Source organism: Desmodus rotundus, unplaced genomic scaffold (genome assembly GCF_022682495.2).
Source record: "Desmodus rotundus isolate HL8 unplaced genomic scaffold, HLdesRot8A.1 manual_scaffold_91, whole genome shotgun sequence".
Taxonomy (NCBI): Eukaryota; Metazoa; Chordata; class Mammalia; order Chiroptera; family Phyllostomidae; genus Desmodus; species Desmodus rotundus.
Window position 1 is genome coordinate 36,612 of NW_026527702.1, and position 14,807 is coordinate 51,418.

The 14,807-nt window shown below is 53.0% G+C and overlaps 1 protein-coding gene across 1 annotated transcript; it reads left to right on the plus strand.

The window, feature by feature from the left end:
* Window positions 1–12,184: 12,184 nt before the first annotated feature.
* On the plus strand, window positions 12,185–13,809 carry LOC139440648 (tetrapeptide repeat homeobox protein 2-like). The gene is made up of 3 exons (XM_071220505.1): window positions 12,185–12,293; window positions 12,573–12,742; window positions 13,207–13,809. The coding sequence occupies exons 1-3, from the start codon at window positions 12,185–12,187 to the stop codon at window positions 13,807–13,809; spliced, it is 882 nt and encodes a 293-aa protein (XP_071076606.1).
* Window positions 13,810–14,807: the final 998 nt, after the last annotated feature.

Genomic DNA, 14,807 nt, shown 5'->3' on the forward strand with positions numbered 1-14,807 from the left:
GTGTGGCTCAGTGGATTGAGAGCCTGCCTGGGAACTGATGGGTGGCCCGTTTGATTCGCAGTCAGGGCCCATGCCTGGGTCGAGGGCCACGTGGGGGCGTACAGGAGGCAGCCCACCCGTGTTTCTCTTGTACAAGGATGTATCCCTCTGGCTCCTTCTCCCTCCCTCACCCTGTGTGTAAAACCAAGTAAATGAAATAATTAAAAAAAATTAAAATCCAATCTAAGTCTATCGTTTCTTTCTTCATTAGAATTTTACAAAGGTTCCCTACAAAGTGTTTTGATTTTAATCGTCATGGGCTTAGGCACAGATTTATGTGGGTTCAGTTCTAGCGCTGGATTATTGCCTGACTTTTTGGAAGGTATTTTCAAATACGCCCTATTTATAGGACTCAGTTGACCGACTTTGTTATCAGTTGATACTATTATTTTGAGGCAGGGACCTGACTCCAATTGTTCAAGTGCTAATGGCTTACCTGGACATTGCGGGGGGATTTATGATTTGAAAATTAATAAAGTGCATGGTTACCTTGTAAACACTGTTTCCTGCAGGGACTGCGAGTTTGCCTCCTCCTCGGGGACCCCCAGTCCAGCAGGGTGGGAGCGCCCCTGACCCCTTCTCTCTGCTCCTTTGTCTCCACCTCCCGCTTCCTCTGCCGCCTCCTTGTGGCCGTGCTGGCCCCTGCGTCTCCCCCAGCCGGTTCCCTGACCGGATCCTGGTCCCACACAGCAAACGCTCCAACCCTCTCAGGCCAGGCCAGCCTCGTCGGAGCACAGAGACAATTAGATCAGATTTGGCGGCCGGTCTCGGGCGCACTGCCGGCGGGGAGTGCTGGGGGTGCGGGAGGGACAGGCGGACTGGCGGGATACAATGAAAGCCCCTCCCGCTTCCCGGAGAGACCCAGGTAGGGTTGCGCGCGAGCGCGCGAACGGACGCACGCGCAAGGACGCACCCGCACACCCCCACACCACTGGAACCAAAACTCCATTTAGACCCTAACATCGTAGGAACTGCAGGAAGAAATCCAAGAATTTCCCACCTATCCCTGCAGAGGGAGCTCAGGTGGGGGAGACCTTGGGGAAGTTCTTGAGGGCAGGAGGTAGGAGATGAGTTTCGGATTCGCACCCTAGGCAGAGGCGGGGGTGGGGGTGGGGGTGGGGGGAGGGAGGGCAGAGCCCACGTCGCGCTGCAGATACGCAAGGACCTGGCGTGAATGGAAACCGGATTCATTTTCTAAAGAATGCAGACAGAGTTTGCACAAGTCCGGACTGACCGAGTAGAAAGTGAGTGGATTAAGTGACACAGGGTACGTCCCTTGCTCATCTTCTCAGTTCCTTTCCACCTCCTTCCCCAACCCTCCTCCCCACCACACACCCTTTTTCTGCACGCGGGATAATACCAACTCCTAGGAAGCTCCACCCTAGGTCTCCTCACAAGCCCAGGCTGTGCCCCGACCATCCCCAATAGCAATGCCTGGGCTTCTCCCTCAGTTCAGGTCTTAAGTTCCCCATAGCTGTGTCTTCCAGGGTAGTGCCAGAGCAAGAATTTCTCTTTGCCTAGCTGTAGCAAAATTAATTAATTAATTTAAAAAAATTGCGCCCTCAGTCACATGGCTATGGGCTCCCTGTTGAAGTTGCTGACGCCTACCGGGGACCCTGCGCACCACACAGGTCCGTCTGTGATGGTACCCACCGCAGTCCTTGCAGACCTATTGGTGGTCTCCATGGCATCCGTGGTAAAGATGTGAATCTGTGCGTTTTGCTGTGGAGAAAGTGAAGCTTTTAGACTCAGGGCGTATAGGAAGAGAGTTCATTGTACCTTGAACGCACGGGTGAAGTTCAAGCTTAAGGCCGTTCTGGGTGAGTGGGGTGGAGAGGGCAGTGGTGCGGGTAGAAGGGTCCTTGCCTGGTCAGACGATCAGAGAGGGGAGGAGGAAGCCAAAGGGAAATCCGGAGAGCCCAGGAATGAGGGGGCAGAAGGGGCCAGAAGGGTCTCTGAATTCAGCAGGTCCGAGTCAGCAGAAATAGCTAGGGAACAGCGTGGTATGGACTGGGACCCGGAGATAGGGGGTGTCCCACTCTCCAGGTGGAATGAATCTGGACCAGACTGTAAGAAGGCAGCCAGATCCGAGGGACTGCAGGGCCAGGCAGGCAGATGATCAGCTTCTAGCTTGTGTTTCTCGGATGCAAAGATGGCAACTGGAGAAAATTGAAGAGGCAAGCCGATTTCCAGCAGTGACAAGTGGAGTCTTTGAGTGGCGCCGAGGATAGAGAGCTATTTGAAGTAGACAGAATCACTGTTTGAAATCCAGGGGTGCTGGCTCTCATCCTGGCGAGGGGGAAGGTGGGCATTGGACACCTCACCTGGAATCTGCTCTCTGTTGCCCCTTCCACGCAGACGTATTACCTGGCACCTCCAACTCCAGTCTGCCAGGCCCTTCCCTAGAGGACGCGCACCCCACAGGGGGACCTTCACGTTTAGCCATTTGCTTCGTCTCAGATGCCGTGGGCCTCAACTTTGTCTCCTGCCGTTTTAACATTTTTATGCAGCAGGGTCTCTGGGAGTGAGAATGAAGGGATTCATTCCTACATGCAAACCTCAGTCACTGCTCTGCTGAGGAGCAGATGGACTCAGTAGACACAGAGCTGTCAGCATGAAGACCACACCAAGAGTGGAGTTTGTGAATAGAAAATTCAAAATTGCTGTATCTGGTTATCCTTGTGCAGAATTCACACACACACACACACACACACACACACACACACACCCCACAAAAAAATTTAAAAAAAGGGAGAGAGAGGCACACACACAAATTAAATGCCAAAAAAGAAAGATTTTAAAAAATGGGTCCCAGCTGGTGTGGCTCAGTGGGTTGACTCCCGGCCTGCAAACCAAAGTGTTGCTCCTTCGATTCCTAATCAGGGCACATGCCTGGGTTGTGGGCCTGGTCCCCAGTAGGGGATTTTGGAGAAGCAACCACGCATTGGTTTCTTTCCCTCTCTTTCTCCCTCACGTCCCCTCTCTCTAAAAATAAATAAATAAAATGTTTAAAAATGGCCATCGTTGTTTTTGTAGTAAATGAGTACACTATGTGCCCATAATTTTGCTTGTAAAAAGAAATTTAAACCGTTGTTTGACTCTGTACTGGAAATTCTGCTAAATAAAATGCCTAATAGAAAATAACCCTGAAGTAGTGGAATTTCAAAATTGTTGTTGCCGTGAACACATTGCGAGAGATACAGCTGGGTCAGATGAAGATGTGGTTCATTCAGGGGAACCCACAGGGCCAGGAGATACCGGGTGTCCCCATACCTGTGGTAATGCTTCTGGACCACTAGGGGGCATCGCCACACCACTGCTCCGGAGCCGGGGACCTTGGGTGGGATGGGAGAGACGCTCCACATTCAAGTGGGAGAAAAGACACGCAGATAAGATTCTATTTGTTTCTGTGAGTCTAATGTGAAGCTAAAACGAAAAGAGCCAGAGGATGCTAATTTGGCAAGGATTGGGAACCCTGTCACCCGGGAATTTGAATTGGAACCACCTGTTGCACGCACGCCTTTGGAATCCACAGTCCCAGCCCTGGGCGTCTGCCCAATGGGGGTGTCCGCCGAGGGACACACGGAGACACACATTCCGAGGCGCGTGAGGGATTATAGTCCAAATTGGAAACTTCCCAATCGCCCATCAACCATCTAACGAATGAAGTAAATTTTGCTCCAGTCGCTCCGTAACATACTGTTTGTGAGCACAAGCACTTAACGTGAGATCCGCCACCTTAACGAATCGTAGATGGACAATACGGTATCGTTACCTGTGGGTACAACTCTATAGCCGGTCTCTGGACCTTACGCACCTGGTGTAACCGGAACTTGGTACCCGCAGCCCTGGGCAGCCCCCACTGTCCCCTCTGTCCAGCAGCTGGCCTATTTTAGATTCCTCACCCAGGGGAAGCTGTGCACTACGTGTCCTTCTCTCTGGCTCCTGGCACTTAGCCTACCGTCCACCAGTTTCATCCATGTTGCCGCAAATGGCACAATTTCCTCCTTTGAGGCTCCTTAATCCTCCATTTGTGTGTACATTGCATGGCCTTTATCCACCCGTCTCTCGAACATTTTCCGGGACAGCCCACGTTTTGGCCAAAGCCGTGTTTTAAACAGGGAAAAGCTGGTGGGGAAGGAGCCCAGATTCACCCACGGGAGCATGGGTCACTGAAACGCGTCTCCATAGTAAATACTGAACTAGTTACGTAGTCAACATGGTGCAAAGCACGTATAAAATACGGGGTAAAAATGCCGGTTGGTGACAGCACCATACGGTACGCCATTTATGTAAGTTTCCAAGGCTTCCACTGATACTATATATCGGTTCCGGTCCAATCATGTGAGGCTGGAACTTACAGACCGCAAGGTCACAGGAATGAACAACTGGGGAGATACAGGCGATGGAGAGAAAAGGAGCCTTAGCTGCTTTTGTAATTTTATTTCTCATTTTTATAAAATAATTTTGGGAATAGCTTTGGTAATATGTATATTATTTTGTATCCTTCTAAATGTATTACATGTTTTTTAAGAGCTTGGATGTCACACAGTGAACTAGAGGTGGCCTGTTAATTTTTAACAATCAAGTTGTCAAAGTCCAGAGATTTCATCATTGAAGCCTCCGGGATGAAATAATTGGTTTCCCGCAGATTTGGCCAGCCTTTCACAGCAGGAGAACAAATATTTATTTTTATGAGACGTAGAAGTCCTTCAACATTATTCCCATGGGAACAGCTCTCGAGGAAGACCTGCCGTCTTCTCCTGGAATCTTTTCTCAAAGACTTCAGCTTGGGTCACCGTGAAGTGACTTTTCCAGTCCCCAGCAGTGCCTGAAAAATGTAAAACAAGACTCAGATCAGAATAGGGGCAGGTCTCAAGTCCCCAACGCATCTGCTCGGTAGTTAATGTCGCAGAATGACCAGTGGGCCACTGGTGGGCCTCTTCCTGCCTGCAGCCACACCTGTGCGGTGCATTCCCACTTCCCTCCATCTGGAAACGATCTCCTCCATTCTCCTCTCTCCCAGCCTACCCTGCACACGCACCACTCACCGACAGTAATGCAGCTCTCATTCAGACGCATCTAGAATCTGGCCATTTCTCACCACCTCTCTTTCCACCACCACCATGGCCCACGCCAGCACCATTTCTCACCTGGACTAGGAGGGTGTTAGACTTGTAATGAGTCTCTCCGTTTAGGATCTTTCTCCTTTCTAAGTCGTTCTCAGCATGGTGGCCATCTGATTCCTCCAGAGCAACAAGTCACTTCCTGCTCAGGTTCTCCGAGGACTTCTGGGGTCAGTCGGAGAAAGTGCCACGGCTTCCAGGTGGCTTAAGGTGACTCGGTCCCTCTCATTTCTCTGACTCCGCCTCTTATGACAGTCCACTTGCTCACGCCACTCCCTCACGCTGAGTCTTCTGATTTGGCCCCCAACCTGCTAGGCACCGCTCCCTTCTCAGACGGTTTGCAGTTCCCATCCTTCTTCCTGGGGTGCGGCTCGTCCGGGAATAGTCCTGTGGTGCCCGTTGGCTTCTTTCAAGTCTTCGCTCCATTGCGGTTTTCTCAGTGGGTGGCGCGTATCTCCACTGTGTGTTTTAGGAAGTCATACACTTTGCTTTCTGAATCGCCAAAGGCTTACTGTTCCGAGGCACGGACGCACGGCGAGTACTCAAGTGTTTGTTGGCAGGGTGACGGCAGAATCGGGGATGTTCTATTATTACCCCGTTGCACAGGTGAGGAGACGGAGGCCGTGAGAGGCTGCACAGGTAGAAAGCGATAGAGATGTGGATTTGAAGCAAAAGATTTTGACACCAGAAGCCGTACTCTTAATTTATGATCATATTATTACTTTGCAGGTCCTATAAATGAATACTTGGGCATTATATTAATATGGTAACTAATTTAACACGTTAGTTAAATTAACATACAACAGAATAATATATACTTATATATAAATTAGGAATATAAATTATACACTTATGTGCATAGAAATAATTGAGCAGAATGTCTAGTAAATAATTGCTGTCCTATACACATGTGCTGTCACTCTCGGGCTCATCAACATCGTTACTGGAACAATTCTTATTAGAATCGATTTCCTATGCTCACGTGTCCTCCATAACACGCCCGACTTGTCGTAAGCCACAAGCGGCTCTTGAGGTACCAGAATCTCGGAAAATTCAGTATGGCTGCCCCGGAGGAAACATCAGCCGAGAGAACGATTCTCGGCAGGCGAACCTGAGAAATCCAACAAGTTGTCTGCTTCCAAAATGCGATGGTATGAAAGGCACAGGGTAGACAGTCCCACTGCAAAAGGGAGAAATCAGAAAGAAGAAAGGCATCGTGGGTCCCAAGCCAATCCAATCTAGCAGGTCATCGTCCATTAAATTAAAATTTTTTTAAATTAAAGTGTAGTTAGCATGTAATATTATATTTGTTTCAGGTGTGAGACATTTATATATCTTATGGAGTGATCATGGTAAGTCCCGTAACCCTCTAGATTTCTCTTAAAGGTGTTGTTTGTGTATTTTTGGAGGGAGGGGAAGGGAGGGGGGAGGAGAGGGAAAGAAACGTCGATGGACTGGATATACCGCAGTTGCCTCTCACACGCCCCCAGCTGGGGCCTGACCTGGCCTGCAACCCAGGCGTGTGCTCTGACTGGGAATCGAACCGACCACCTTTCAGTTTGCAGGCCGCACTCAATCCACCGAGCCACACCAGCTGGGGCTCCCTCTAGATTTTAAGGATCGGGAATTCGCCTTTTTGTCCCGCTGCTCTGACCTTCTGGCCCACTGGGGTGGTGGCCCGCATCCCATCTGCCCTGAGGGGCAGCCCCCACCATTTGTGGTCTCTTGAATCATTTACATTCTTCCTTCCATGGGTCATCCTGGACAGTCTTGAATTTCAGGGCTCTGGGAATTTCAGGCTCCTCCTATCCGGTGCAGGGGACACTCTTCATTCACCTTTAGCCCAGAGGCATGGATGTGAGTAATCGCTCACCACAGTGTCTGACAGCAACACCGGCTCTCAGCTGCGTGCAAGGTCTCTCCTCTCTCCTTTGTCCAGCTGAGTCATTGTTTACACACGTCCCTGTGCAGGCTGGGACTTTGTGCTAACTCAGCAACGCGGCAGCACCAACACGACCATCCCCACTCCTGTCCTCGCCTCCCTGGTCAATCCCAGCTGGCAAGTCGGCAGGTGTGGCAAGTTCACCTGGACACTGTGTACAGCGGACACCCCCACGCCAGAATCACAGGAGACAGAATCTGAATGGCCTGGAAAGTCAGGTGACCACTCCAGGTCTAATCAACCCCCTCCAAATGTCTGCAGGTCACACCAGTCCTTGGAAAAGAGACCCCCTGATAAGAGTATATGAAGAGCCCTGGCTGGCGTAGCTCAGTGGATTGAGCACCGGCCTGAGAAGGAAAGAATTTCTGGTTCGATCCCCAGTCAGGGCAAATGGGTTGCAGGCCGGGTCTCCAGGGAGCTCACGAGAGAGGCAACCACACATTGATGTTTCTCTCCCTCCCCTTCCTCTCTGTCTAAAAATAAATGAATAATACAATCTTTAAAACAATCACGTGAATTCTCTGGGGGGATGAGCAGTTAAAGTTGACAAGTTCAAACACTCCCTGGTCCCGACTGTTAGTGCCCTACTCTGAGCACAAGAATGCCCTGTGCGTACTCCGCTGCCTTCTGAAGGAGGGCCGTTTTCATTGGCCCTTTCGAGTAAGTGATCCCTTCTTCCCATCTAAAAGCCAATTGGGCGGGAGAAAGTAACTGGATATCTTGTTTTTCCTTCATGACCAGGAAGGGGCTATTCTTGAGGACTAAGTTAACTTCTTCTGGTTCTAATGTCTTGCCCAGGCATCGGCAGATGTTCTGTAGAGTGCTTCTTGTGTCCTGGAAGAAGAAAATGCCAAAGAGAGGGTAGGGAAGGGAAAGGGCGAAGGAAAGGAGACGGGAAGGAGAAATGGCAGGAGGAGGAGCAGAAGGAGGGAGAGGAGGAGAGGGAGAGCACAGAAGTGTGGAGTTGGACGTGACCAGGAGGGAGAAAGGGAAGAAGGGAAACAGAAAGAGAACAACTATGGAAAAGGCCGAGTCCACATGAATTTCCCAGTGTAACTGAATTCGGGACACCTTGCCAGTAAAATATAGGGCGGCGTAGGATTTCTTACGAGACTTTTAGAACGTCGTCTGGACAAGTACGAGGTGGGTTAAGCGAGGGGAGGTTTAGGGAGGACTTGACAAAGACGTAAAGGGTTGATTTCAAATGCTGAATGTCCCATCAAGGAACATGGTTCGTCATAAGGAACATTTGAATACCAATGGAGGTTTATGAGATCTTTTTTAAAAGTATATTTTATTGATAATGTCATTAAAGTTGTCCTGACTTGTCCTCCTTGCCTCCCTCTACCCCGTGCCTCCCACTCCCTCAGGCAATCCCCCCACCATTGTTCACGTCCCTGGGTCGTGCATCGAAGTTCTTTGGCTTCTCCATTTCCTACTGCACTTTACACTCCCACTGGCTCTTCTGTAACTGCCTATCTGTTCTTAATCTCCTCACCTCTTCCCCCATTCTGCCCCTTCCCCCTCGCAGCTGGCAACCTTCCAGTAACTAACTTCTTTTCTCTTGCTGCTTTTAAGAGTTCCTCTTTCTCTTTAACCTTTGGTTTTGTAACTATGATGTGTCTTGGAGTGGGCCTCTTTGCATCCATCATAATTGGCACTCTCTGTGCTTCCTGGACTTGTATGTCTATTCCCTTCACCAACTTAGGGAAGCTTTCTTTCACTGTTTTTTTCAGAGAGATTTCTAATTTCTTGCCCTTTCTCTTCCTTTTCTGGCACTCCTATGAGGCAAATGTTGGACCTCTTAAAGGTGTCCCAGGGGCTGCTTACACTGTCCTCATTTTTTTTTTTTTGGATTCTTTTTTTCTTCTTGTTGTTCTGATTGGTTGATTTTTTTTCTTCCTTATGTTCCAAATCATTGATTTGATACTTGGCTTCATCCACTCTACTGTTGTTTCCCTGTAAATGGTCCTTTAGTTCAATTAGTGTATCCTTGGGTTCTGACTAGGTCTTTTTTATGCTGCTGGGGTCCTCACTGAGTTCCTGGAGAATCTTTATAAACAGCGTTTCAAACTCTGCATCTGATAGATTGCTTATCTCCGTTGCCCTTAGCTCTTTTCCTGGAGGTTTGCATCTTGGGGGCAAGAGGTGGGTCAACCATGGGGGTGGGGCAGAATCCAGGAGTGCGCACAAATACCTTAGGTGTGTCTGCATACATGCGTTTTTGCTTTTCTTTTTGTTTTTGCATGTGCTAATTAAATGTGTCCCTTCTCAGAAATGAGACATTACTCGCTGGCAACAACTCATCATTAGCGGTCACCTGGAGCTTTCCTCATTCTAAACAACGGAGTTAGGGAGCAAAAGTCTCCCAAGGACCCAGAACCCGCTGGAAACAGGAAGTCAGACCTCCTCCGCCAGGCGCACAGCCCAAACAGCACGCGGAAAATCTTCAGTTGTTGCTAAAAGTCCCTCCTCTCACGCCTTTTAACCGTTCATTAGTCTGGCGTTGCCAAGCATGATTTAATTTTTCTCTTGCTCCCGGACATGAATTAATTCAATGAACGCAGTTCACTGATATGTCGAAAAATGTATATTTGTGCCTGTTCCCAGTGGACAGGAATTCTCCCAGAGCAATTTTTTCTTTTGACGATAAATCTGTTGGGGCAAAGATACTATCCAGGGCTGATCCCTCAACCCACCTTACCGACGCAGGCTCCCACATCCCTGAAAAAATTCCTCCACCAGCCTACACTCCATGGATGGGAAGCGAAGGCCACTCCCTCCTCCCGCACCCCACCGGGTCTGCAGGCAACCCATTGCTTTCGCCCGGATCAGCCCAGTGGACAAGAAAACGAGCGTGACGTCTGCTTTTCCTCGGTATTGCTACATGCCCCTGCCGCAAAAGCCACCCGTTTAAAGCAGGCAATTCAGAGTTTTTCAGTTCACCCGCAGAGTCTCCCATCCACCACCACCACCAGCAACCGGAGGACATTTCCATCACCCCAGGTAGAAACCCAACCCAACCACACCTGTCTCCAGTTACTCCCGACTACCCCTCCCCCCCCAGCCGCCCCCGCCACTAGGGAGTTGTCCCGGGATTTTTTGCTAAATGAGGCCGACACTATACGCCCTTTTGTGGCCTGTTGGAAGGCTCCCCCGCGTTGCGGCATCGGTCAGCATTTCGTTCCTTTTCATGGCTGAATAATATTCCGTTGCACGAATACACGAGGCTTGGTTTCTCCCTTCCCCAGTTGATAGTGGTTTGGGTTTGTCTTTGCTTTTCTGGCGATTGTGAACTGTCAACTTGTCCATCCACCCACACCTTTCCTGGCCGATTACAGGGCTGCACTCCCGAATCCCCGAGGGCTTTCCCGCCCCTCCCCCCGCCCCAGCCTGGTTACAGGGTCATAGGCGTGTCAACCTGTTTGACGAGCACTGGCCATGGCTTGCGGCATTTGCCAGCATAGAGCGTGAGGTAGCGGGCCAAAATTAGGAGCGAAATCTCAATGAACATGTCTGTATGTTATATTCAGTTTGAATTTGATCTCCCGAGAAATTTGTAGCTCGCCGACGGTGAGCCTTGTGAGCCAGGCTTAGCCTGACAATGGACCCCTAGGCCCCACCAGGGTCCTGCCACAAGATGAGGTCGCCTAGGGGTCTGGCCAGAACAGATTCATCTCCGCTGTCTTCCTGATAGTCGTTGGCGGAGGGACGCGGACAGATACCACCGAGTCCCTCGCAGAAACAACCCACCCTCCAAATATGACAGAGGGAGGTTTACTGGCGCCTCCCCACCCCCTCAGCCGCCAAGCCCAGGGTGGACCCCTCTCCTCATCTTTGCCCATCGAATCAGCACAACGTTACACTTAATCTCCTTTCGACAGCAGCGAGAGGGGGCCTCTCGTCACACGTTGCAGACCACGGAAATTGCTCGGTTTTCCCGCGTTGCCATCAGGGCCCGCCTCGGGTCTGGCGACCAGCGCGCTCCCGAGAAGCGGGAGAACCGTGGGAGGACCTAGGAAAGCCGCCCTGAGCCGGGAAGCCGCGGTTGGGCGCGGGAGGTGACCCCAGCCACCAGATCGCTCCGCCGCGTCTCTCTCGGTACTTGAGCCCTAGTGAGCTGCCACTCGCACCGAGGATAGTAAAAGTCCCCAGGGGGTGAGCGCTGTGAGTTGAACTGTCTCCTGACCCGAGTCCCCAGCAGACCCTGGACAGGAGAGGAGCCCGGCCTGACGTTTCCACGCGGGTCTGCACCGCTCGCAAGGGCTGGACGCAGTGACCAGGGACACACAGAGCAGACCCGGTTCATTCGTTCACGGCCGACATCGGCTCACTGTCCACCTGGCCCCCTCGCACCACCACCGGGGAGGAAAACCAGCCCCTACGAATTCACGCCACGGTCAGGGCCAGTGTGTCTGAACCCTGCCCGTCTCCCGGGCCTGGGGACCACCGGACAACAGCGTGGAGAAATGCCCGTGGGCTCTGGGCACCTGGGAGGAGGCTGCTGGGTGGTGGGGCAGGTGGGACGCCCAGGACTGGCCAGGGAGAGGGTGGGCCCGCGGCACTGGCTGGACCCGGGGAGGGACGTTTCCAGCAATGCCTACCCCCCACCAAGGAATGGTTAAGTCCCCGCGACTCCTCACCCCACGTGACCCCACCCTACCTTACTCCACCCCCTTCCCGAGCTACAGCCCCAGGCTATCTGGCCTCTCAGGTTCCATTCCCCAAGATAGGCCCCACACACAGTAGGTCCTCAATAAAAGGATTAGTCCAGGAATGCGTCTCCTGAGGGGGCGTGGCCAAGGGTGAAGGTGGTTTCCGAGGACCCTGAGGTCCCACTCGGGGGTATTTAAAGCCCAGACCTGGAAGACAGAGCATCAAACACGGCAGACTCAGCAGCATCCAGGATGCAAGAACCCAGGTCTTGGGAGGGTGAGTCTGGACCCACCGAGGCAGGAAGGGAGAAGAGGCGGAGGGCCGAGGCTGTGCCAGCGGGCTCTTGGGCGTGCAGAAGAGGACCCCTTGTCTGGGAGGGCCTAGTGAGTTTGGGGCTGGAAGGATATTTGGGAGCAGCGTGATGAGAATAGGGCCTGGCACCCGCAGCCTCCTGCAAGTGCGGGTGGCTCCCTGCAGCGAGTGGAGGGTGGTGAAGCAGGTGAGGCGGGAACCACCTGGCGCCAGGCTGCGTGAGCCTGGGTCCCCGCATGCTTGTGCGGGCTGTGGGCGCTGTTCTTGTGCCCATTTTGAAGATGTGGAGACTGAGGCGTAGACGGGTGAGGGGCCGGGTCAGGAAGGTGGAGGGTCTGGGCGGCTGGTCTGGATGCCTGGCTGCACCCACAGCGCGGCCCCGACCTTGGCCTCGGCCCCCACTCCCATCCTCACCTGCTGTCAAGGGCCTGGCCCAGGTGGGGTTACCTGGGGACTGTCTGTGAGGCTCCTTTGACCCCGTTTTCCTCTTCTTCCAGGCTTCTCGCTGCCCCTAAGGCCCCCAAAGCGGCGGCGACGGCAGCGCTCGGTGTACAGCGTGGTACAGCGGGATGAGCTGGAGAGGTTCTTCCAGAACAACCATTACCCGTCCTACGAAGAGCGCGAGACCCTGGCGGCCAGGCTGAACCTCCAGGAACAGCAAGTGCAGGTACCTCCCAACCCAATCCCACGGCTTGGAGACCACAGGCCGCCTGCCCTCCCTCTGGGCCGCAGGTGGGGCGGATGAGGGGCCAGAGAGCCCAGTGCTGCCCGGGGTCACCCCGATAGCAAGGGATCACCCGTGTGGACCCAGGGCCCAGCCCCGAGCCCACCTCACCCTGTGTGGTGCAAACCGGCCAACGCAATTATCCCCAAAGCGATGCCCCGGAGTCTCCCCATGCCTGGGCCTCAGGGCCTCTCTGAACCCGGGGTGCTCTGGGGCAGACCGCGTCCTGGCCCCTGGGTGTCCCCGCCTGTGGCCACTGAACCCAGGAGCCAAAAGCTGGGTTGTGGGGGGAGGGAGATGTGTGAGGCCACGTGGCCCTCCTCACCTGGGCCGCCTCACCCCTGGGCAAAAGTGGGTGCTGCAAGCTCCTGTCCTCTTACACTTGCTCCCGTCCCCTCTCACCCCAGGTGTGGTTCAAGAACCGCCGGGCCAAACAGACTAGGCTGCAGGGAGGAACCAGAACCAGGCAGCCTGGCTCGAAAGCCCGTGCCTCGTCCCTGGGCCCAGGAGTCCACAGGGCCGCACCTGCTGCAGTGGGACCTGGGTTGCTAGACGAGCTGGTACTGCCCTCGCCTCCTTGGTTCACTGAGGACCCAGTACAGCCCTCGGGTCCTGGTTTCGTCGAGGACCCGGTATTGTCCTTGGGTCCTGGGTTCGCCGAGGACCCGGTATTGCCCTCGGGTCCTGGGTTCACTGAGGACTTGGAGTCCCTTTGGGACCTATTGTTTCCCGAGGATCCCGAGTCCTCCGGCAGCTCTATGCTTCCTGGGGGCTCAGGTTTCCACAACCCCTTGGGAGGCATTGCAGCAGCGGAATCCAGTGCCTCCAGCCCCCTGCAGGCCTGGGGGGCTCCTGCCCAGGACGCCCAGAATCCGGTCCCCGGCGCAGCCGCTCCAGCTGCATCTCCAGCTCCGGTTCCAGCTCCAGCCGAGGTCCCAGTCAGTCTTGAGGACTCAAACGACGGGGATCTCTGGCCAGACATTGATCTCCTGGATCTGCTGTCCCTGTGAGACCCGTTAGAGGGACCCTCCTCCTCGCCTCCTCCATCTGGGAACCAAGGAATGGACTCTGTGGATGGGAAGGACTCTGACCCCAGGATGTCCCTGGGTCTAACGGGGCATCTGTCCCAGCGAAGTCCTCCAGACCCCGTGGGACCAGAGGCGACCAGGGTGTCTGTTCCAGCACCGTGGGCCCAGGCGGGTGCGGGAAGCAGGGCTGGCGGGGCTTGGTGGTGGGTTACTCTGGTGCAGCGTGAATCCACTTGTATTTCTCTAACTTTGGGAGTTAGAGGTCCGCTGCTGAGATTTACAGTCTAAGTATCACACTCAGCTCTTGCTGGTGTGGCTCAGTGGATTGAGAGCCTGCCTGGGAACTGATGGGTGGCCCGTTTGATTCGCAGTCAGGGCCCATGCCTGGGTCGAGGGCCACGTGGGGGCGTACAGGAGGCAGCCCACCCGTGTTTCTCTTGTACAAGGATGTATCCCTCTGGCTCCTTCTCCCTCCCTCACCCTGTGTGTAAAACCAAGTAAATGAAATAATTAAAAAAAATTAAAATCCAATCTAAGTCTATCGTTTCTTTCTTCATGAGAATTTTACAAAGGTTCCCTACAAAGTGTTTTGATTTTAATCGTCATGGGCTTAGGCACAGATTTATGTGGGTTCAGTTCTAGCGCTGGATTATTGCCTGACTTTTTGGAAGGTATTTTCAAATACGCCCTATTTATAGGACTCAGTTGACCGACTTTGTTATCAGTTGATACTATTATTTTGAGGCAGGGACCTGACTCCAATTGTTCAAGTGCTAATGGCTTACCTGGACATTGCGGGGGGATTTATGATTTGAAAATTAATAAAGTGCATGGTTACCTTGTAAACACTGTTTCCTGCAGGGACTGCGAGTTTGCCTCCTCCTCGGGGACCCCCAGTCCAGCAGGGTGGGAGCGCCCCTGACCCCTTCTCTCTGCTCCTTTGTCTCCACCTCCCGCTTCCTCTGCCGCCTCCTTGTGGC